The sequence below is a fragment of the Vidua macroura genome, chromosome 1 (assembly GCF_024509145.1).
Source record: "Vidua macroura isolate BioBank_ID:100142 chromosome 1, ASM2450914v1, whole genome shotgun sequence".
Taxonomy (NCBI): domain Eukaryota; kingdom Metazoa; phylum Chordata; class Aves; order Passeriformes; family Viduidae; genus Vidua; species Vidua macroura.
Window position 1 is genome coordinate 30438959 of NC_071571.1, and position 25504 is coordinate 30464462.

At 35.0% G+C, this 25504-nt stretch overlaps 1 protein-coding gene across 1 annotated transcript in view; it reads left to right on the forward strand.

The window, feature by feature from the left end:
- The window catches only part of HDAC9 (histone deacetylase 9), a 269848-nt gene that overhangs the window by 223901 nt on the left and 20443 nt on the right, over positions 1–25504 (forward strand). The window contains exon 23 of the mRNA XM_053979425.1: positions 21871–22004. Within this exon, the coding sequence (XP_053835400.1) occupies positions 21871–22004 (134 nt within the window). The remainder of the gene's footprint in view (positions 1–21870; positions 22005–25504) is intronic.

Genomic DNA, 25504 nt, shown 5'->3' on the forward strand with positions numbered 1-25504 from the left:
TGAAATTAAACTTATGAAATCTTTTTCCTTGTTGAAACAAAGAGGCTGTCATTTAGTAGAAGAAAGGAAAGAACAAAGTATTTTTTTTTCATTTAGGCAGTATTAATCATGTCAGATTACAATTTAAATAGGGCAAATTAAATATAAGTTTTTAGGGCCATTTTGAAACTAATGGAGCTTGACACAGTGTTCAGCAACTTGCCTGTGCCTTTTACAGGATTGGGTCCTGAGAGAACATTGTTGAAAGACATCTCCAAATGTGGATTTCTGCATAACAAAGTGTCTGATCTTTTATAGCATCATTGCATTGGGAATTAGTCTTGTCTTTGGGAATTTGTAGTCTTTAGTAGAAGAGCATGATTTATGTCTTAGAATTTAACCATTCTCTGTAATAAATAGAAATGTGCCACAAGTATTTACTTGGTTGTGCCATGGGAAAATTTTTAACATATTGTTCACAGCTTCAAAATGCTATAAAAGAAGGCATGTAATTTGAAGACCGACTATCCTTTGTGATTTCTAACCAATAGATTGATTAATATCTTTCAAAAGAGACAGCAGCCAAAATGTTTACATCTCATTATGCAGAGAAGAAGAGAGCACACACAATTTTGATTATGAGCTTGGATGGTTCATTTCTTTGGGCTTCACATCCCCATTACTTAAGGCAGACTGTAACTTTAAGATGTTATCTGTTGCCTGCACAAATAAACAGCCAGTTATGCTTTTTATGGCGGGCAGTTCTCAAACCAACAGGGGATTAAATGATATTAGCTGGAGTTTGTGGTTCCCTGCTGAACTATCATGGGCTCCATGGATTCCTGTCCTGAATATTTCACAGAGCAAACACCTCTTATCTGAGGTGATATTCTCACACTGGCCTCTTGGCCATGGACTTCAAAAGCTGATCACAGGGAGGGCTTGAGAGGCAATAACCCTTAATATAACAGTCTCTCCTGATAGGGGTAGACAAGGTAAAGGTAAGGCGTCTCTGAAGTTTGCTCTTGTGTGTTTAGCCCCATGGGGTGATAAGGGGCCATCTGTTTTTTCAGTCTGCAAACTCATCTTTTTCACACTATCCCAGTATCAAGTACACTTTAGGTCTGACTGGTATCATCACCATCAATTCTTCAGTAATCTGAAGAGATTTTCTTGGTATGTTAGCTTTGATCCCAGCAATTGTCTTAGTTGCTGTTGTGTTGGGATATTTTACCCAAGCAAATATATAAAATAAAATTTAAAACATTATGTTCAAGGTACCATTGTCACAAAGAAAATAAGTTATTGAAGTAGGTGATATAAAAGGTATGTTAATTACTTGTGGGTAAAGGAAATTTTTGTGCTTACCTATGTGATTAAACTCAAAACATTAATTCATGGTGGTAATTTCAAAAATTCACATCACCACACCTTATTAATTGTTGAAATAGAAAATCAGTACTACCAGTTCTAGAAGTTAAAAAAAAACACTGCTTCAAGCCTCATAACTATTATAAGAGTTAGTAAAATGCTGCTCAGATTTCTTTTATTGTGGAACTCCCTGAATATCTTCCTTCATATTTTAAGCTTTTTTCTGCAACCATTTTTTTAATCAATGAAACATTTAGATTCAATTGCAATCTCCTGATTATAACAGCTTTATATGCAAACACTGAATACTATGAAATCTGCAAGAAAATGATGCAAGTTGCCAACACTGGCACATGAAAAAAAAAGTCCCTTTTTTTCAGCACTTTATTACCTTCATTTGATGTTTTGTGGGATGGGGGTGGTGACTGTCTCTAAGGAAATTGTTCTTGCTCATACCAACTAATTGCCATAAAATTTCTGGAAATGCAAGAATGTAGGTCCTAATCCCACAAGCTTTTACTCGCTTTGAGCAGTCGATTGTTGATTGAAATTACCCCACAAACCTGATTAAGATTTACTAAAATAAGTAATGTTTACAGGGACAGAGATTGTAAATATTATTATGGTACAAAAATCATGCTAAAAACTCTTCAAAAGCATATTTACATGAGAACACTGTTATTTAAATACTTCCTGAAATCTTATAGAATTACAGTGAAAATAAATAAGAATTTTTCTATTGTAGAATATGTCTATTTGAAGTGAATTTACTAATAACTTATTTAATTCAGATTCATTCTTTTCTCCCCATCATCAATTATGATTCATGTACACTGAAATGGACTGAGAGAAAGATCTTGAAAGATCTTTGGAAGAAGAAACTAAAATAAGATAACTGTCCAGAACAGCAAAGTATTGTTAGTTAATAAAAATTCACTTACTTAATATTTTCTGTTTATGATGGCAAATTAATCACATATTTGTTTCCTTTGATCCATAGTCTTATCCCTTTTCCTTAAATTCCTCTCAGTATAAAAAAAAAGATTCTCTTTTTGATATCTGACATTGCATCCATTCAGAAGTAATTTGTTTGTGAGAGCTGTTTTCTAAATGTGTTTTACTTACTTAAAACAGATTAGCATTCTCGAAAAGCAAAATAAAACAGAGCAGTTTAATTTAATAGTGGAATGTGTCCTTTAATAAAATGGGTTTTAAATGTGCTAGCTTTCAAAATTATTTTCCTGATATGATTAATTAACATCAGATATTAATTCAGTGATTTATTTGTATGGAAACCAGATGACTGACATGTATTGCCATATAATTTATGTTTTTATTTATGATTGCAGCCAAGCATAATTTGTTTGTTCTTGTTCATAATTTTCTTCTGATTAAGCAAAGTTGGTTTGCAAAGAATAACTTAAATTGCTTTTGCATAGTATTTTTATGTATTAAAATACTATGCTTTGCATAGTATTTTTTGTCAAGAGAAATTGCCAATTTAAAATTTGAGATATAAATAAATCTCAATAAAAATTGATATATCTTCTCAAGTTTGTTTTGTTTTTAAAATTTTCATATAATATATTTTGTTTTAAAATAAACAAAATTATTATTTATTCCTGTTAAAGATTTTAATTTATCCAAAACAGTGGAAAAAGTGACAGAATATCTAATTGGTTTGGGTTTTTTTCTTGTAGAGAAGAGGTATTGACTAAAAGATTAAATCCAGTTATTACTGTTTGTATCTATTTTTATTTCTATTTAAAAAGTAGTATCTGTAGTCTCACAAATCCTTTGTTTTCACTGAAAGTTATAGTAGCATCTTGTATGGTTCCTACAGGAACAGCTTTGCAGTAAAATTGCTTTTCAATATGACTGGTCTGTATCTTAACAAATTTACCAGGAATTTCAAGAAATTTTGTCAAATCATCTTTGAAATAGTTGCATAATTAAGTCCAGTGCTACCACAGAAGTAAAATGGCAGAGTGGAACCTATTTGGTTGAAAATGTCCAAAGCCAACATGAGCACATCTAAATAGTTTTTCATTCACTTAAATTTTTGAGTAAGCAGCATTCTTAAACCTGCATCAAACCCTGGGGAAAACAGTAAAGAAAATCCATTTATCAAGCGATGCGATGCTGTTTCAAAACTGCAATTTAATTAACAAATGTGTTACATCAAAGGAATTAGTTATCAAAAAATAATTGTGGTATTTATGTCACCGTATGAATAAAACATCATTTTTCTAGTGGTGTTGACTGCACCAATGGTAGCATTGTAGAACATACATGAAGACAGTGCATATGTCCTGAACCATATAATTTTTTTTTTCTTTTGGCTCTTTTTGGGTGCATCTATTCCCACACACAGTGGACACCTCTAGGATTTTCCCAGCATGCTTTTTTAAGGAAAACATTGAGGTCACAAAAAGTTGAAGATCTTTAAGAGATCTTTAAGAGAAAAAAGTAGTAGTTCTGAAATGTTTTCATCCACCAGGAGTTTCCTTCCAATTCACTGAGAATTGCTGAAGGTTTATTTCCAAATCACATTACAAATTTGAAGATTATCTAAATGAATACTATTTTTATAATGATTTAGGTTACTGATTGGGAGTAAAGAAGATTACTTTAAAAAACACTTAAAAGGGTCTGTGCAGTTTTAATGTCTTTAGTGAAACAAAACACCAAACAGGATGTCCATGTCCCCTTTGAACTTGAGGCATCACATTGACATGAAGCTACTGAATTCTCTCATTAGTTATGTGGTGCTGGAATCCTAGTGGCACTTAATGAAGATAAGTTTTCATGTAGTGCTTTCAAAAAAGAATTGGAAATGGAGTCTGATCAAATTTAGTACTTTATCACAGACATAATAAAGTTGGGAAATCGAGAGAAAAGAAAGGAAGAAAAGAAAAAGAAAAAAAATAAGAAAAAGAAAGAAAAAGAAAAAAAATAAAAAATAAAAAGGAGAAAAGAAAAGAAAAGAAAAGAAAAGAAAAGAAAAGAAAAGAAAAGAAAAGAAAAGAAAAGAAAAGAAAAGAAAAGAAAAGAAAAGAAAAGAAAAGAAAAGAAAAGAAAAGAAAAGAAAAGAAAAGAAAAGAAAAGAAAAGAAAAGAAAAGAAAAGAAGAAGTGTCTTTCATTCAGACAAAGGAAGATTTTCCTTATTGTAATTTGCATTATATAACTAAAAAAAGGAAAAGTAAGATGCTATTTATCTGCATTTTTGCACAAAATTTTCTAAAATACTTTTAAATTATTTACCTGTTTTTTTTTATTATGTTTCATTATATTGGAAGAAAATTTTGTAATTTATTTTAATGGAACTAGCCATCTTGTACCATAACAAGGGTACTTACAGCATAACCACTTTAGCATGGTGTACACTGACCATCAGAACTTGTCAGACTTAAACACAGTACTTTAAAGAGAGAAAGTAGAAAAATAAAATCTTCTATTCCAAGGTGGGATGTATACTTCAGGAAGAAACAGAGAATATATTTAGTTCAGTAAACAGTCAGCACTGTTCCAGATATATTTCATCTGAAAGACAATAGCAAACTTTTGGCTTTGGCTGACTACTGACAATTAGAGCATCATAAACCAGATGTCAAACATTATGTCTTGAGTAATTTTTTTCTTCAGAATTTGTCCATCCCTCTTGTCATCATGGCTCAACTACCTATTTTAGTCCATTGGATAACACTGTCCTTTCTCAGTACCTGTTTTTATTTTATTAAAACTAGTGAAAGAAAGAGTATCTGTAAAATATTTTGATTTCCTCTGAATGTTTCCTTAGCTTTTAAGAAAACCGATCCACAATTAGTAGACTCAGAAATAAACATAAAATGAAGTAAGTTCAGCTAAAAGACCTCTCATTACTACAGGAATATTTCCTGACCAGTTTTATTATATCACTATGTCACTGAACTCTTCTTTCTGTCTTAGTTTCAGCTCAGTGACTTTTACCACTTACTGCCTTTGGGAGATTGATCTGTGGAGATTTCATTATTGAAGAATGTCCCTTGAGATTTGATTTTCATTTGCTTCAGTTTATCTCTCTAAAGTAGGCAATAATTTCCCTCTTTCAAATGTCTCATTTTTGAAGCAATATAGATATTTATGGCAGCACTGTTTAGACATACATCAACTGCTAACCTGAAAAAAAAGGGCTTGAAAGCAGCAAATTAATTCATGATGGAGGAGGATATTTTCCAGTGTTTCAGCCTGGGAAATCCCAGGTGTGAGGATGGGAAGGCTGGACATCAGACATCTGAGCTGGAATGATTCTTCTGACCAAGTTGTTTAACTTCTAAAACACCAGGACAAATGGTCAAATTCCCTTCTTTTTCTGGGATATCTAAGGGCCACCCTGGTAAATGCGTACCACTTACCAAGTTTTTGTCATGTTATTAGCAGAGAAGTGACAGTATATCCAAGGGAAGAGGACACTGAACTAAAAGGGTGTTAGGAGAGATTGAACTAAGTACTGAGCAGAGCTTTAAAGAGCAAATTATTTATATCTTAGACAAAGAAAGCAAGGTGTACAGTGGGTTGGTAGGATAGCAAATATTTTGTGTAGTCTGAGGAAGTATCACTGGGTTCAATGGAACAAATCTGGCATACAAATTCTCTGTGCATATAAATATTTTCAACTTTTATGAATCAGGAAATGATACTAGACATTCATAGATGAATAGGCTCTAAAGCTAAGAAGATTATTATTATGACAGGCGAATATGACTATGTATACTGTAAGTAGAGCAAACATAATTTCTACATAATTTCCATGGTTTCTGTATAAAAATACCCCTGTTATCTTGAAATCTGAATGATTATTAGAAATATATTAGGTAGTATTCTTATACAGAAAATACTTTCCAAATAATTTTCTAGTAAGTATATAATTAATATACTAATATTGTATGATAATATTAGTATTATAACTTGCTTAAATAATACAAGGATTTGAAAGTAAGTCTCCATAACCTGCAAAAAAGAGTAATTTTTATTGAGGCACTAACAGAAGCATGGATTACTTAACTAAAATGCATTCATCTTTAATTTCATATTTACCTGAGAAGCTTCTCACTGAGTATGCTGTATTCACAATGCATGACCTCGGTAGATGAAAGCATATTTTATCTGCCTGGGTGTAAATAGTTTTTTTGGAGCCATAAATGAGGTTTCTCTCTCAAAGTTTGGCTTTCTGGACATTAAACATCTTATTAAGTCCAGATTTGTCGGTGACACACAGTATAGAGAGGTGTTTAATTCCAAAAAGACCATATTTTAGGAAAATTGGTGCAACAGATCTTCCTCTCTTCCTACTGACTAGTAAATAGACTGGAGGAGTAGCAGAGGCAAAACAGCTAACTTTTCCTTACTTAAAGGTAAGAAAGAATCTTGACAAATATTAAAATCAAGGGGGTTTTCCCATCCAGTTTCAATATGTAAAAATGTCATAAATTGAATATGAAATTAAATGAAGTGATAAATGAGACTTCTTTTAATACAGATCAGGTTACTAAAATGGGTAGTTAAATTCCCTAAAAATAAAATGAACTGCAGAATCTTCAATATTAACAAAAACTTCTACACAAGTTCTTTACATGGATTTTAAGAATGGTATTGTGGAACTCAGAGGTGTCTTTGCAGTAAGCTTACCACTATACTTCACTGGGAACTACAATTCTGACATAACTTCAGCTGTCAGCGTAGGTAATAGGAGGTTCTGTTGGTTTTATTATTTTGCACTAACACATGAATGATCTGCAATAAAAAAAGAACTTTCAGCTCAGATGCAGTTGTCATTTCACTGTTAGCAGTAAGCAGTAGTTTAGAAGGGGTGCAGATATGGATATGCAATGTTGAATGTGAGGGAAGAGATACAGTGAGTGAGGAAATCCCCAGCAAACTCCCAACATGCAGGTGTGAAGCTTTCTCCAAGTCCAGCTGCCTTGCTATTCCCTGCTTCTGCAGCTCTTTCAGCTATCATACATACCCTGCACTTACCCTTCTACACATACAGATTGGTAATGTGCACACATATGTTTGGGCTGACAAGAATTATGGTGGGTGTGGGTTTAATACTCTTCAAACCTCTGGACACCTTTGGGACTTGGTCCATCTAGAAACTGCTTTTCAGGTAAACTTCAATTAAAATCCTTCTTTGCAGCACCTAGTGTTGGCACATTTAGATGACACAACTAATGCACTAAAATTTTCCAAGAAATGGAAGACCCTAAGGAGAAGAAAGACTATAAAGCCACTTGTGGTGTTTTTGTTGTTCTTTCAACAATTTGGTCCTTGAGCTGAAAGGGAGAGAAAAAAAAACAGGAAGAAGCTGGCCACAGAACAAACAAATATGCCATTGGCTCATATTCATTACAACACATTGGATAAAAATGAACAATGGCAACTATCAGCTTTCATGTACTTCCTTGGAAAAAAAAACAGTGTTGTGTAACTTGGCCAAAAAGATGACGACATGTACCAGTGCACATGTACAGCCCAGAAGGGGAGTCAAACGAGCACCAGAAGAAAATAGCTGTTTTATTTGGAGGTCCTGTTTACTTGTAATATTTATTACTTTCATAAAAAAAATCAGTTTGCCATATCACTTGCACAATTTCTACTCTTTTGGTTTTCATAAGAATTCCAATAAACTCATTTTGCTACTGAATGGGAAAGATATTAGAAAGATTCAGAGACTTGGGGTAATAGAAAGAAGAAAGGTCAACACAGAAGAAAAGGCTTAGATGAAAGTATGTCAGAGCAAAGCTTCCCATGAAAGATTATTGAGAATAAAGCTTTTTTTTTAACAGACATAAAAAACAATATATAAATCAAGAGCACAAAAGCCCTGTTTTATGATTTTTTTCTGGTGCTGTTTAATTTTTTTGTATCTTTTTTGCCATTGTTAAAAAACAGCCAAAACTTCAAAGGCACACTGCATGTGTTCTAAATCAGGACTTCAGCGCTGATGTATGACAGCACAAAAATTAAAACTAAATAAATGTGCTGTCTAAACTACCATATTTCTCCAAAAATTACTTTAAAGGCTTTAAAAAATTAGAATTATTGATTGATCTTACTTTACCAACCATAATGTTTTCACCAGAGTAAAGGACAAAATATTATATTAAAAAGAGAGAAAGAAAAAAGAGTGTTGTCTGAACATATCTGAACACCTGTATTTGGCTGTCTTGCAGTTTTGTCAGACAGGCGAGGGGGAAAATGAAACTTTCCAGTGATTTGTCAGATAGTTGGTATGGACTGCATAATTTCTCAGTTTATTCACTGTTTTCTGGAAGGCTCCTTTACAGTCAGGGTAAATTGATAAAAACAAGGCAGTATATCTGTGAAGGAAAGAATCTATCTGGTCTATCACATAAAAATGGTTGTAGAACAGATATATTCTCATGAAAAATAGTTTGTGCAAGTCTTTTACTATTTTCTTTTCAAAATATGAACTTTCTAATGTGTTGAGTTGGCATTCCATTTTAATATACTTTGCATAGGATCTTGCTGTTTTCTCTTAGAAATGGCATTTGTGACTCTAAAGGTGTCTGGCCACAGGACACCCATTAAATCTGCTTGCAAAAAAAATTGCATGACTGGGGTCTCTTTGGCGTCCCTTTTCCTCTGGCCTCTACTTTTACAATGGCCATTTGCTGTTCTTCCACTAAGTCATCTTGATTTGTATTGACTCACTTGTTTTATCAGGTTACAAAAGGGGCAAGTGGCCCAGGCAAATAGGAATGCAAATCCTGTTCTTTTTCATAAACATTTCTTTTACTTTTAGGACTCATTCATCCAATCCCCGCTAGTGTTCTTTTTCAAATTCTTATTAAGAAATAGTCACCGGCTCTAGTTTACATTCTTACGTCTCTTATTATGTTATGTTCTTATGTCTGAGGAGTGGTATTTCTTTGCAAAGGTTCCTGGATATTTGTGTAATCAAGAGAACTGGTTATTTACTTATTATGATTTTATCTTATTTAATCCCTACTCTGTTCTGTTCAGTTGCTTCATTTACATATTAAGAGAGCAGATACTATAGGATGTCATTTTATGAGCACTAGTAAGAAATATATAATTAAGTTTAGGAAGTCAAAGTATGCAGTGTGCTGGGAGTGTCTAAGCTGAACATAACATCTGGCAAATACTAACATATGTTTACAAACAGTGTTACAAACATGAAACAGGGCTACACTACCTGACCTATTCATTTACTATTACTTTGATCAGTTCCATTACTGTGTAAAAGATTGACCATACTTAGATGTAATAGAAGGACAGGGATAACATTCTAGGGAGTTCAAGGTACTCTGGGCTCCCCCAGCTTTAACCACCTGACCCTGGTATCTCAACTGAAAGCCCGGGTCCCTGAGATTGTTAGTTGTGCCTCCAGAACCCTGCAGGAGTGGCTAACCCCAAAAGAATCTCTCAGGGTTAACTGCGGATTTTTTGGTATATACTAAATGCTAAAGTTGCCTCTCCGACATGCAGAATTCAGTTTGCCAAAATTCATCTTGGAGCCAGTTACTTTGAGATTTTTAATGAGCACTGCACATATAGATAGCACTTTTTTCTTTTTTTTTTTTTTTCTTTTTTTTTTTTTTTTTTTTTTTTTTTTGTAAATTTTGTAATAAAGGCTTTACAGTGTTTCATCAAGGAAAGGGTTCATCACTGCTTCCATACAGACATCACCTTGAGCACATGTATGGAAGTGATATGTGTGCTTTTCATATTGAACTTTTCAAGATGTGGCCTGAAATTTTGTTTATAGAAAGAAGAAATATCAAGAATTTAAGACACTGCACAGTTATAGTGGGAACAAGTAGAAGTTACATTTATGTTGTCTATGTTTCTGCTTCTGCCTTTTTCTTGAAGAGGTCTGCAGAATTTTTTATTGGTGGCAGTCATTTGATGACTGACAAGGGAATACTCTTGGATTGGCAAAGTGTCACTACCTTTCCCTATAATACTCTCTGCTGTCCAATGAACTGCTCAAACCTGTCATTTCTCTTTTCCTCATTTCATTCCTAATTAAGATAGTATCAGCACATAAAATCAAATAAATGAAAAATCTGAATCTGGAACCACTGCAAGTAGCATCAGTAGAGACTCTTTCCAGAACAAGTTTTCCAGTTTGGCACAAACATTCATCCATGTGTAGGATGAATGAGTTGCTTACTTCAGTCTTGCCTGAAATTGTTTACACACTCCTTCTTTGGAACAGTAAATCTAGAAAATGCATCCAAAAACTGTGCACAAAGGAGCATTATTTGGGTTGTAAGGTCAATTGCTCTGAAGTTAGACCAAGAGAGATTTATGATTGCTTGCACAATGGACCCCTTTTGCATATGCTGTAAGATAGAGATGCTAATTAAATGAACATCTACTGTTCTGGACCTTTGCTTTTCTCTGCCTAGAGAGGGCAAAGTTTGGGTTTTAACTGTAAGCCAGCAGTAAATGCTAACTTTTTAATTTCTGCCTAAAGCTAAAAACTATAGGAAATAAATGTTCCTCTACCTGTCCTTTGTATATCAGGTTTTTTCTGTTATCCACTTTCCAATAATTAAAAGCAACCTTAAAACCCAAGTTCTGTGGTTGATTAAAAAAAAATGGCACTGTGGTACCCTAAATTTCTTGTTTCTTAAATCTTAATTTCACTTTAAATGATTTTTTTTTTCTATCTTCCAATGTGTAACATCAGCTATCAGGTCACTTGTGCATTGCAACTGCCCATGAAAAGACACAGCTAGAAATTTGAGCCAAACTGATATAAATATTTACTTGCTTGCATATAATGTATATACCATATATATACATATATAAAGTATATACCATATAATGCAAGCAAGTAAATATTTATATGCATTATACGCATTATATGTTCTGTCCCACAGAACAGGTAATAGTCATGTCAAAGCAAATTTGTCTTGAGCATTTCCAGACCTAGTGAGAGTACAGGAAGACCCAGTACAGAATGCAAGAAGTAAAAAATCCTAGCCTGAAGGGGTCATAAGGACTATTCCTGCCTGTTTTTGGGGCATCTGAAACAGGATAGGAAGAAAAAAATTTTTTTTTTTTACAACCTTCTCTTCCTGCAACCACGCACCTGCTCAATCACACCTATATCAGCCCTGCTGGCTGCATGTGTTGGATTTCACACCTTTTGAATAGACAACATCCAGATCTTGCTCTGATTTGTATAGACTTTAGCACTAAAGAAATGGTTTTTATTAATAGCTATCAGTGCCAAAAATCATCTTAAGTTTGGAAATTACTTTTTTGTTTCCCTATGTGTAAGCACTTGTCTTCAGACATATTTTCTCCTGAGATATGAGCATTCAGTCCTTGCAAGTGTTATAATAAATGCAAAGATTTATTTATGTTCACATTGGGTACAAGGAAACTAAAAAAAATTTCTTTGTTTTTTATCTTTGTTAAAAAGACTTATAGGCCATCTTTGAGCTATTCCAGGTTGGATTAGGTATATGCCAAGGCTCATCAGCTTGAGATGGACTTAAACATCACCTGGGAAAGAGATGCTACTAAGGATTTGTGTTTATGGAAAAGTAGTTTGAGTTTATTTGTGATGACCCATTAGAAAAAGGCATGGTCTGGGAAGATATATAAGTAGCTAAAAGGTTAGAAGGAACAACTGCTATTGGTTCTTCAAGTCCAGATGAGTTCAGGAAATTTTGTGTCTATGAGAGTATGGTAGTGTGTCTGAATAAATGGCAAATGATTGCTCCTAGGGAGACCAGCCTGTTGTAAAGTACCTGCTTATTTAAATGTCTTCAATGCTTTTAGTGTTATCACAAACACTTTTGCCCACACATACAAACCTGTCACCCAGCACTGCGCCAGCTGCCTGTGTTTAGACCTCTTTTTAGTTAGCAACTTATCACTGAGGAACCCAGAGTTCACTGAATGATTTCCATGTTAATATTACTGGGGCACTGTCTCACCTTTCTCTGCAAATAAAGGATACAAAAGTATATCCCTGGAGAAAATTCAGAAATGGTCTGCATCCCCTTGTAAAAATAAGATCATAAACTTACTCTGCTCTCTTTACTTTCTGACTCTTTCTGATGGTTATAAGAAAATCTGTTTCCTTGACAGTATTTAGTTTCATACTCACATTCATTTTTTTCTTGCTCATCTTTCCATACATTTATTGTCTAATAGCCACAAGTCTATTTATTTGTCCTCTTATGTAATAGCAGTCTCTTTTATTAACCAAGCAAACACTTTTATCCTTTTCCCAATTCTCTTATGTTTTTTTTTTTCCTTCATCTTTATCTCTCATGAGTAATTAATATTACTAATTAATTAATTAATTTCCCCCAACATAAATTTTAGCACTAAAATCTAGGTAAAAAACAGTGAGAAGACGCTACAATTGTGGTCCATGGCCATTTATTTTATTAAATTAAATCAGCAATTTTACCAAAACTGAGAATGACTAAAAAGTTTATCCTCTGCTGGAGTGACCACTTCATGTCATAATGAGTGGAACTGTTCTGATTTTGATATTTCTGCCTGTTTATCTCTATTTATTTGTAGGGAGACATTTGAATGTCTTTCTTTTATAGGGTTTCTAAGTGGTTTTGCTGTGAAGTTTGGATAATTTTTGCCCAAATTCTCAGCTACTGTGGATATTCAGTTTTCATGAGAGCAAAGAGTAAATTCAATCCTGATGTTGCAATTTGATACATCTTATTTGCTAAGATTCTAGAGCCACAAGAGAGCTTTGAGCCACTGCAGCAGGTTATTTTACTTCTAGCTGTTAAAACTCTGGAGGGAGAAACAGTAGCTATTCTGGTAGTAGATTTTCGGTGTCTCCAGCTAAAAAAGCTGATGTACTGTTTTCCCTTGAAGAAGAAATAACTGTTGCTGCTGAAGAAACAGTGTCTCAATGTGGAATGAATGGTTTTTGCCCTGTTGTGAACTTCCCACTTTTAGGGAGAATGACTAAGATGTCTGTTGCAGCTGCAACAACATCTGGAGTCCTCAAATTACCTTGACACTAGTTAGCTGGATTTAGGTCTGAGTATAGCACAGAAATACCATTGTTTGTCTTGATGTTTCTATTGTTCAATGAAGATTACCATTTATTTTAGGTTTTCCAGCTTCCACCCTTAATACTGCTGTCATGCTATGGTAACAGCAGAGATAGTGGTAATGTGCTTATATATGGATCCTGCAGAATCAGGAGTGATTGTGCTCCTCACTTTGAGAAAATCCAGAAAGTGGTACTCCTTGACTGCTCAGCCACCTGAAGGCATATTTCATCCATGTCAGCCTATTGTTTTAACTTTCTCTAAGAAATGGTAGAAAACCACTGAGTAAAGAACTCCGTAAAGCTTCTGAACCACTAATTCTCCGGCAGTAATTGGTGGGTCACCACTTGGCTGCAGAATCTCACAGAAAGACTCTTTCAGGTAACTGTATGTTAGACAACTGGAAAGACAGGGATGAGATATTCAAAATTCTAAGAAAATATGTGTTTCCTGGGGGATTTGGGGGAGGGGGGGTGAGGGCAAAGCAGAGAGAGTTGGTGTGGTAGAATTTCTGTGGAAACAAAGAGACCAGAAAATAAAAATATCTTCTACGTATTTCCACCTGCTGTGCATGACAACAAAGTGGCATCAGTCCTGCCTTCACCTGAAGCCTGTGCAGCTCCCTGCCACCTTTTCTTGTGCTCCCAGCAAGTTAAGGCTCCTGCAAACTCTGCTGTGTAATAACATAACTGACAAGGTTCTGACATAACTTCTCTATTCATGGAGAAGGCTGGATAGAGTCACCTATGTCATTCAAATGGTAGCTACAGCTGTTTTTACAATTCCACCATTTCATGGTTTTTTTGTGTCCTTTTAATAGTATGAAAAGGTACATAAAGGCTGTTGTCTGGGTTGAAATCACATCCTTAATTCTTACATGTTTTTGTAACAGAACATAATAGAAAGTTGCTCAATGTATTTTACTTGGAAATTGCAATTAAACAGAAGACTGTAAGGAGTCATACCCCAAACCTAGTTTCAATACCATTTCCTCTAGCGAGTTTTACACATTACCTTTTCAATAAGTGGTGACAGGCAGTGCATTTCTGGGTGATTATAGCATGTGTCAGGTGGGGTTAACAGGCACAGGGCCAGAGGGAGAGTGAATAACTGTATGAGATGTACAGTAATCCCTTAGAAACACAGTGCCTTATTCCCTTCTGATTTCATAAAATGATGTTTATTAAACAATGTGATCCAAATCCTGAGGGGCACTAGACCTCTGATACTAATACTGAGTTCACCAGGAAACTTGTTGCCAAATTGGTCAGGAAATAGAGTGTTTACTTCAAGTCTATCCACCTACAAGAACCTCTCCCTGATGTGCTTATTGTATGTATGTGACTAGCCTTGGAATGATGAATGGTCCACATCTGGAGGCTAGGTCTTTAGATAATGGCATATGCTGATTAACACTGGCAAAGGAATGAGCTTTTAATTTAATCTGATATGTCGATGTGGTAGGGTCAGTAAATGACTGAAAATAAAGTGAGAGCCTTAATTTGTATGCCCTGAGAAATTGTATAAGTTGGAAAGATTCTAGAGTCCTTGTTGATTTTCTTGGAAGAATGTATTAGACCATCTTCAGAAAATGGCAGTCAGTTCTTAGCTTCTGAGTGATGGGGTTTAAATCAGATCCTTTGCATTAGCCTCCTGGGTCAATTCAGCATTAACTGACTTAGCTTTTCATCAGTTAAAAAAAGAAATAAGACTAGATCTTCCCATCAGATTGTGTTCAGTTATAACACAGTGCCCACATTTCAGCTATTCATGTATAACAGCAGAAACTTTGCCCCATATATTTTAAAAATGTGTCAAGTTGATTTTATAGGCAGTAGCATTATAATAAACTTCTCCAAACTTAATCAAGCTTACTGATTTATTTGGATAGTCAATAGTAGTATCTGATTTTCATTCCAGCATGGACTAGAAACAAATTCCTCATACTTTGAATTATTTTTTTTATCAGATGTCTTGTTTTTTAGCCAACCCCTTACTGAGTCTAGACTCAGATTTGGAGATATAATCATCTGTAACTTGTAACATCAGATGCATATATTGTATATCAGTTTAATCAGGCAACTTGATCAGATTTGGAAGAAGTTATTATGATAACAGTAATACCACATGCTCTATCAGCTTGGCAGATTTCAAAGTATGTGGGACAGATTTTCACAGATAATTATTAGTCTGATTAGTCTATCTCCACAGAATCCTTTTAAAGTGTTTTTAGTCTCCAGGAAAAAAGAAAAAGCTCTCCAAACTCCATGGAGAAACCCCTCACCTCAGAGATGAAGCAACAGCCTTTTTCAGGGAGATCTGAATCCAAGACTCTGAAATACCACCTTGCTATATGAAGTCCTATACCTTCTCTCTTCTGACTTCTGCTTTCTGATGCTGAACAACTACTGGTTCTTGAAAAAAAGAAGGAAGATCTCTGTTGAATGAATCATCTTGCATCCTGTCTGGCTTCGCTTAGTAGACGGTTTTCTAAATAGGAAGCAAAATTAAAAAAAGGGAGGAAGGATAGCAGGACAGTGAAAAAACTATTACTTGGGCCAGCTATAAGAAGGGGCAGACATTAAGGAAGTGTAAGGAAACAGAGAAGAAAGGAAGAGCAAAGAGCTAGTGAGAACAGAGCTAAAAAACATCCAGCCTGTTTTGGGAATATCCAAAGGTCCCTGCTTTGACTTTGGCAGCTGAAATCTGTGATTGAATATTTTCCCTCTGAATCCACATAACAGCATTTAAGCAGTTCTAAAAGCTTCATAATTATTTTGTACATTACCATGGCCTTTCCTGGAGGGTGCAGAATCCCTAAAGTTTGATAATGCAAGTTACAAAAGAAATGCCATCCTTTTATTTTTACCATGAATTAATTGGGAGAAAAGTTTGAGGGAGTGTTCTCCCTCCATATGTTTTCTCTAAGAAACATTTTGCCTGGTGGTCAGTGCTGCCTTGTGTGGTGAAGGTATAAAAGTTCCTCCCTCCTGAAGGACTAGGCAAATGCTCTGGACTGTATGACACACTTGGATACATCCATATCTCAAGGGAGTTGAAAATACCGTCTTACTGAGCATTTCAAGGACACCTCTTCCTATAGTAAGACAGGTTTGCAGTATTTGACTTTCAAAGAGGTATCCTATGTGTCCTTGAATATATATTGAGATTTAGTAAGTTATGTTCTGTGTAATAGCTAAAGAGCAGCTAATTAAGAAAAACATATTACTGTAGACCTAATAGGCATGCAATAAAAACATCTATTACATAAATTGTTATTCCATAAAAATGTGTTCCTGAGACTATTGGTATTTATTTAACATACAATTACTGTCTAATTTAATATAAATTAAATGCCTGCTTGAGACATGTAATTTGAAGTGTTACTGAGCTTCCTCCTCCTGTATTAAAAGCAAGAAATCAGCAGCTAATGCCTGGAGGCCAAATGTACCATTTAAATTCAGGTACCTCAACACTAACATTTGTAATTTTAGCCATTTGGAAAATGTTTTTCATAAGAATGTATTTGGCGTTAAAATCTCCTTTTCCCCCCTCACTCAAGGCCATGTCCTGCCAACTGAGTCAAGTCTCTGACTTCATCCAAATGAAGTTTTGATTGAATAAAAGGTCATGAATTAAGAGCTGAGAATAAAATATGTTCTCTTACCATAGAACACGAGTTTTGTAAAATATCCCAGCCCCTGCTAGTGCTGTAAGGGTAAATAATCATTTGATTCCTGCATGGACATATTTATTTAGGACATGTAGCCTGGTGACTCAGGAAGTTATGTAAAAACTGACCCAGTTAATTTTAGATGCTATTGTTGGAAAAATATCAATGAAAATTAATCAAATAGTCACGAAGGAGCCACAGGGAAGAAGCACAGAACACTGGTGGGTAGAATTTTGGCAGCGATCATTGCAACAGTTTTAATGAGAGGAAAACACATTGTCAAGTAAATTAGAGAGTAATGACACAATTAAATGGTAAATAATAGTTAAATACATGCTTGGAGGTCCAGGACAGAGACTGTGGAGGTTTTGTGTTTTGCATGTATTCCTCTCCAGGCTGCTCTTGGTATCCAGAGGAACTCACCAGAGCTCTGCCTGTAATTTAGGGTTGGGTTGTAGCTTTTAAGACACTGAAGCCAAAAGAGCTGTTGGGGCCCCGCTGCTGAGGCTGAAAAAGCTGATGCTTTCTCCTTATGATAACTCTAAAGCTTCTCCAACCTTTCAGTGGTTGCTGTGTTCCTGTTCCTTCACCAGCCATCTCCAGTGAGCAAGGGCCAGCACCATGGCTTTGTTCAGCTTATCACCCAAAAATGACTGCACAGGAGACATCTGCTCTCCTTATGCACAGTGGGGGAGAGGGAAGGGGTCTCTCTTCTGCTGAGGCATGCTTAGTCCCCACTGTGTATGTTTGCACATTTGCTGGCAAATTGAGTTGCATATATGACTGTTTATGCAAACAAGGAGTGCTGCAGTGCTGGCTGGGAGTTCACCCCATCCAGATGGTTCCTTTCCCTGTCTGCTGAGGAAAGGATGCAATAAGAATAATGTTCACAAGTTGTCTTCATTCTCAAATGCTTCTTTTGCAAAATGGGAAGTTGTCCATACGAACCCTGACTGGTTAGCTTTACTTCACGCACATGTAATGCAACACACGGTTGTGTAAGGAGCCTGTCAGAAGGGAACTGACCTGGATAAGGGGTGTTTTACCTGCCTTCTGCTTGCCACTGTCCATTTCAGGTTATCAGAGTAACGATACCTCAAAAACGACAAAAGAAAACTGAATTACTCTGTATTCCCTCTTTATAGGATTTTTTTTTTTTTTGGTTTTCAGTAAGTCCAGTTGCTCCACTGACTTTGGTCAAATGAGGCTTCAGAAACCTCACCCATGCCATTCCTTGCTGCTTAGCAGAACTAAAAAGAGTGTGGGGGGAGCTTGTCTGTTACAAACAGGAAAAAAAAAAAAAAACAGGATCCTTACTGAGACATCAGTCCATCAGTCCACTAAAAGATTAATTACTTCCTTAGTAATTCAAGTGATCAGCATGCTGTGTCCTTCAAAAACAGCCTAACTGCTTGCTTATTAGTATAATAGAATAATAATTTTCTCTCTTTCCACTTTCCTACACTAAAATAATTTCTTACAAAAGTCTGAGTATTGTATCTCCTCCAATAGTATACTGAAGGAGGGAAAAGGTATAATTAAAAATTACACATTGTGTTTTTGGTTTGAAATTTTGTATTTTTACTTCAAAGGTTGGCAAATAACAGCTCATATACAGATTATCTCTCCAATGCATAACATGGTTTATAATGGTTACAGTCTTAATCTAATCTTCTCTGCTTGGATGTACATTGTGCACCCCGTTTTTTTTGTGAAGTATAAAACACTTGGTGAGTAGGAATTTCAGAATTAGTAATGTTTTGTTTCTTGTAGAAATCAAAGGTTAATCATAATATTTAATAGGATGATAGCAAATGAATATTAAATGCATTTGTAAGTTCTGCCCAGGGTACCCAAATGTTGGATCTGTTGATAAAGCATGTTATTTCATCTGTTGATGAAACTTTTAATGTTTAAATTACAGAAATTATGAACATAATAGTTGGCACAAAACCATTCTCATAATTTCCTGGCACACTGCGTAAGCCTAATTTAAAAAAACGCTGCACTTCTCTGAAATGCAAAATCACTGAGCACATTTACAAGAATATTTCAGCAGGTACAGTATAAGGGCCCAGAACTGATGCTGATTTCTAAATATTCATGTGAGTTGGAAGGCCCAGGATTCAAAATACTTGTCTGACTCCTTTCTCACCTTAAGTTGGCCAGTGCTTGATCTCCTTATATCAGGGGAGATGACGGATTCTTTTAATGGTGCTTGTTACTATTTTCTTCTTGTTTTTATTAATTATCTGGCATGAACTACAGCCCATCTTAAAACTATTACTTCACTGGGATTCCTTTCTTTCCATTTTCTTACTTCTGCACTCCAGGGGATTTCCTTGAGGAAGCTAACATCTTTTCTAGGTTGCTGCAGTGACACGGGATCCAAGTTTCTTTGTTAAGAATTTCCATAACTCATTCAGTCACTGGCGATGTTGGTACTGTTGACTAAAGTTATTTCTTCACTTTCGAGCAAGTCACCTTTACTTTCTCACAGTAGTTATACTGAAGAAAAGCCCCATCATGTTAATTTGGGTTGAAACAGTTTATCCTGTTACCGTGATCTCTGTTTGGAAAGATGCTTTCTTTGTATCTCATTGTAGCCTGATTCAAGTTGGGGGTGACTATTTTAGCACTGATATTAGGAAAATCATCAGGAAACCAGGCAGATAAGCTAATATTGTAACAATGATGTGGGTTATATTATGTAGGTTGTCTAAACAAAGAAAAGGGATAGCAAGAGTCTTTGCATTTATTGCCCTACAAACCTCAGAAGATTATAATGTGGAGATAGCAATATTTGGAGTAATACAAAATTCTCCAAAGTGCCAGGGAAACATGGTAGAGCTTTTCCTGCACAGAATCTGTATAACACAAAGGATAACGTCATCTTAAAAGTGCTGTTGAATTCCTCACACACTCCAAGGGTGAATTATAGATGTGGGGAGCCTGTGCCTGTTCATTCTTCTTCATTTCCTGTAAATGTTCTATCTTTGATTCACTTTACACTGTTGGCACTCTCTTCTTATGGACCTAAAGATCTCATGTGTAACATGCAGACAGAAACAATTTCTGTAGGTAAAAGATAACAGAAATTGGCTAAAGATCAAAGGTTACCCTCATTCCACTCCTTCCTTCACTTTTATTATCCTGTCTAAATTTGGTCTTTTGTGGGGGCTGGGGGGAGGAGTTTTGGTTTGGTTTTTTTGGGTTTTTTTTTGTTTTTTTTTTTTTTTTTTTATGAGGGAAGGCTGAATTTAAATGGGAGTTTAAGATTTTATTTATTATTCAGCCCTTTATATAATTTGAACCATGGTGTAGTTACTTTGCTAGAATCAAAACTGCAGTACTTTTAGGGTACAGAAGATTGGGCAGTGGCTCAAGGAAACACCTCAAATGTTTCTATGATCTGTTAAGTACAGGAAGTAGAGGATTTTTTTGGAGTTTTTATGTCTGTACAGCTAATCCTGATTTGATATATTTAAAGTTCCTATTTTAAAAACATTTCGATATGTGCTTAACAAAGATGCCCATTTTACATCCTGAGATGAAAACAGAACTAAACATGAGTTTGGAAAATCTCTGTGGAAGATATGCTTGTAATTTTCAGTTTTAATATATGGTCTTCTTCACTGGAACAGTGAAGATGTTGATTTTCCTGTCTTTATAAACTCCAGGTTTAGGAGGTACCTTCTAGTGCTTTATTTAAGGAAATTAAATGCACCTGAATGAATAGTGATGACCATCAATGGAGCAACTAGTACAGATCAAGTGGAAAAGTTAAGAATAAGATGTGATGTTTATTTAACATCAATAGTTTCAAATCTTTATTTATAATTTCTTACTTGAAAGAGGTTAAACAATAGCTGTCCTAGCAAGCTACTACAAATTTTTTTCCAAAAATCTTCACTCTAAGTTGATATATTTCATGCAATTTTTCTTGTCTTTAAAAATGTAATAAACTAACTTTACTTGACTCATAGATGAAAACTTTGTGGTAATGTCTGTGTAGTTACAGATCACCACAGAAAATGGAGTACCATCATTTTTGGCTATGGTGCAGGGTTTCTTAGAGTACTGTTGGTCAGGAGTGAGAGATACTGGTAGAGATAGCTACAAAGTTCTAGACAGTTTCGACTTACTCCAAAACCCTGAATTAAAGTTGTTAGTGCTGCTTCTAAAAACACTTCAAGATGCAGCTAAGAGGTAACATATGTTTCCATTATCTCTCCGTCCATGATTTATATTATTCTCAAACCTCAAATACAAAGGAAGAAGTAATATTTAAATAAAAAACCCTTCATCATCCCATTTGGAAAGCACAATTATTTTTAATTATAGCACCGTATTTTAATTACAATTATTATTTGTCGTATCAATGCCATAAGTGACCAGGATTATGTCAAATCTCTCTAAATAACATGACTATACGTCCCACTGCTATGCAAATAGGAAAAGAATCCAAGGTGATAATGAGTAACAAAGGTAAGAAGAGAGAGACATCCCTGTGTTTCAACTAATCTCCAGCAATGAAGGATCAGCATGAGGGATATTATCTCACATGTGCCTCATAAAAAATTCGGTATACTAACTCCAAATCATCTGGTGAGGGCCATGGTCAGAAACAGGATACTGGACTAAGTATATCCTATGCTCCTTGTACAGTATTCCAGAGCTTTCGACATTCTTGTGCAGCAGATGTGAAACATGCCTGCAATGCCTGTTCTGCTTTAATTTTTTGCACTCCTGTATTTGAATACCAGGTTTTGGTCACCTAACCAAGCAATTGCTGAAGCTGGCAGACGGCCGCGTGGTGCTGGCACTGGAGGGAGGACATGACCTTACTGCCATCTGTGACGCTTCTGAAGCCTGTATAAATGCCCTCCTAGGAAATGAGGTAAAACAGAAATCATAGCAGGTGGAGAGAATGAGCAAATTTTGCTGAAGCTGCTATCTTTGGTATTCTTTTAGCAACAATAGTGTCAGTCCTTTTTTTATTTGGTATAAAAACCATGGAATTTGAATATGCCTTAGAAATGAACAGGCCTGGTTGCATAAATACCTCTAAATTAGATGATTATACAAATTCTTTAGTTTATGCCTAAATTATTCCCAGTTCTGAGTAATATTTAAAATCTCCAAATTGCTTTTAGTGATGTGCTGAATACCAAACTTGACATCACTGGTAGTCACTGGTGCACATATCATCTACTAGGAATGGACCTTTTAAGTATCTATTATGGGGAAAAAAATTACTTTTTCAAGGTAACTGGTAATCTCAGAAATCGGATATTGCAAAGGCACATATTTTGCAGTATTTTGACACGTCACTTCTGAAACATTAAAAAAATGTATACAAGATTAAAAAAGAAATATGAATGAAGATTCAGGTTGATCTGTATGCAGTTGAAATGGAGTTTCCAAGAGTTATCAAACACTGTATATGTTAACAACTTTTGAGAGGAGACTATAAGGCTAAGTAAATATGAATATGTACTATTTATGTATACAAATGCAAGATAAAGATTCCTATAAGTGAAAATATTTCTGCTGTCCATTAAAAAATATATTTTATCCTATTAATACAGTGATAAGGAAAAAAATTGCTGAAGGTGCAGCCAAAATAATTTACAAAGGGACAAAAGCCTTTACCATAAATTGTGAATTTTGCAAGATCTTGTTATAAAATGGAGTGTGCTACTTTGTTTTCCCCTCAGGGGAAGTCTTAATAGCTATATAATCTCTCCAATCAAATGCATTAGTGCCAAATTGCAGGCTAGTTGCCAGTTCCCTTCCACTTCAAGGCTTCCTACCTATATGAATAAGGTGAAGTAACGTGTCTTCTGATGGATGTTGGGTAGAAGAATTTTTTAAGTGTTCTTTTAAACCTTTGCCTTTCATCTTTATGACACATCAACAATGCTTTTTTTTTTTTTACATTATACATACAATGAATAAAGTGTTAGCTTTTAAAAAAGTATTCTCAGAAATGTTAAACAGGCACCAGAAAAAAAAAAAAAAAAAAAAAAACCAAAAAAAAAAAACAACCAGAAAGGTTTCAATGTTTCAATGGGTTTTATCTACTGTCACCTTTGACAAAATCCATAAGGAAAGTTTTCCAGTATGGTGGTATATGCTACTAAAAAAGCTGCTCAGCTCAGTGTTAGTTCTTTTATTTAGGTACTGAAATATGAATTACATAACGCAGCTTGAGGCATTTGAAAATCTTAGTAATGCAGCATTGCCTTCCTGATCAGCTGCCATTCCAGAGCACTCTCATTGATATTTCTGTTGTCATCTTCCCTGTGATAGTAACTTACAACACCAATGGCTTTTCATAGCATTTCTAAACCCATTTTCTGAAGTTTTCTCCCTTATGGGACTAATGTGAATGGTTCTATGCTGATGGTGTGATGTATCCTCCTCTGTGTAGGTGCCTGGGTCCCTCTATCCAGTTATGACCATTTGGTGGTGCTACCCATTTATGGAACCTGCCTTATTTTGTTTTACCACTGTATCAAACTCAACTACTACTTCTGCTATCACTGAAAGAGAATGAATACAAAACCCTACATGCAGTCATTTTTAATTCACTTGTAAAAGAACATAGTCCTTAAGAACTTGAAACATCTCAGGCAATAAGCATTTTTCTCATGTCCTTTTGCTAACAACATTGTCTTCTGGGATATGCATCAAGTGGTTTGGTGCAGCAGAATTTCAAAGACAAAATATGCTATGGCTGTGAAGAAAAGTACTCCAGAGAGGATGTTGCTACCAAGAGTCCCACAAGAAACTGGCATCAGCTAAAAACAATAAGTAAAGATGTTGCCAAGGAGCAGACACTAATGAGAAAGTCTGATACCTAGTTAGCAGTTAGAAATGGATTTATGGCAATATGCACCACATGGCCCACGGCATATATACGCTGCTTGATTTCAGCATACTAGACATGAACTTGCACAGCAAACTCCAAGCATGTTCTGCCAAGGACAGATTTTTTTTTTCTTTAAACAACCAATTACTATAATTTGAGGATGCATTCTTCTCTGAATGCAATTCTTTACAGGTGATTAATAGGATAATTTTAACTTATTATCTGCCTTTCACTTTTACAAATAATGGTATATGCTGCACCCCTAGTTTAAAAACATTGACAAGATTAACCTCAGTTCTAAACACTACACATGTATTTGAACTCAAATTAGAAAGGTTGGGAAAGGCCTTTGTGAAGTACCCTGCAGTTTGTCAGATGTATTTATTCATGTGCTGAGGATTAGAATTCATAAACATTTTGCAGAGCTTTTTCAAAACTTTTTCTTTTCTTTTGTTGTTTTTGGCCAGGACTTTTCAATACAGAAATTCACTGCTTCATGCGTTCTATTACCAACAGAATAACACTTTAAAAAAAATTCTAAAACTAGCCACAACTTACAACTTTCAACTTTCAGGGAGTGCTGGTCTGATATATATATATATATATATATATATATATATATATATATATATATATAAGAAGTAACATTAAATTTACAAGCACAAAATGCCTTCTTTTCTTAGTTTCTCTCAGAGAACCAAGAAGGAAAATGGGTTGACATCCAAAACAGATATATTTTAATTTATATATGGCTTATAGCTTAATGATTTGTTAAGTAAGATAACTTCTCACTCTTCTCTTAGAAAAAAATGAGTGAAGATACTAGGAAAATAATCCTCTATCAAATTAATTTTCTTTAAATAATTTGAGTATGGAAGGACTGGTATAAGTAATACAGAAATTTGAGGAGATCCACACCCTTTCTGACAGCAACTGGAAAGAAGGCAAGACACTGTATAGTATCTGAAATGGGTCAGTTTGGTTTGCTTTGTGAATATCTTCTTAAATAATAATTAAACTAAAAAAGAAATTATAGAAGTAAGGATAAGCTACATAAAGATCTATTTTTAATTAGAAAGTTCACATGAAAAATTACTTTTAAAATATTTTGATATCTTAGGTTTTCTTCTCCATGCTTCTGTTTACGAGCAGAAAGTTTTCATGTCACTTTGAGAAAATTCCATTTGACCACTTGCAGACCTAATTAGAAGCACTGTAGGTTATCTCCTTGGAAGGAAATCTTCCTAAGAGGTGAGAAGAGATTAAGCAGCTGGGTTCCCTTGAAATCCAAAATGTAAACATGGAAAACCTTCTGGAAGGTGAAAAGCCAAGATGACCATCAGTTGCCTTAAAATATCCCTGAATTTTCTCAACATGATTTGCAAACTGGTCCATTAAAAGAGCATCTGTTAAAACAAAGGAAAAGATGGATTCAGATAATTCCAAAAGAATCATTGCTTTTAAGCCTTTCTGAGGTTATGATATGTGTGCTGAAAATTAAATTCTTTCATTTATTGTGACAC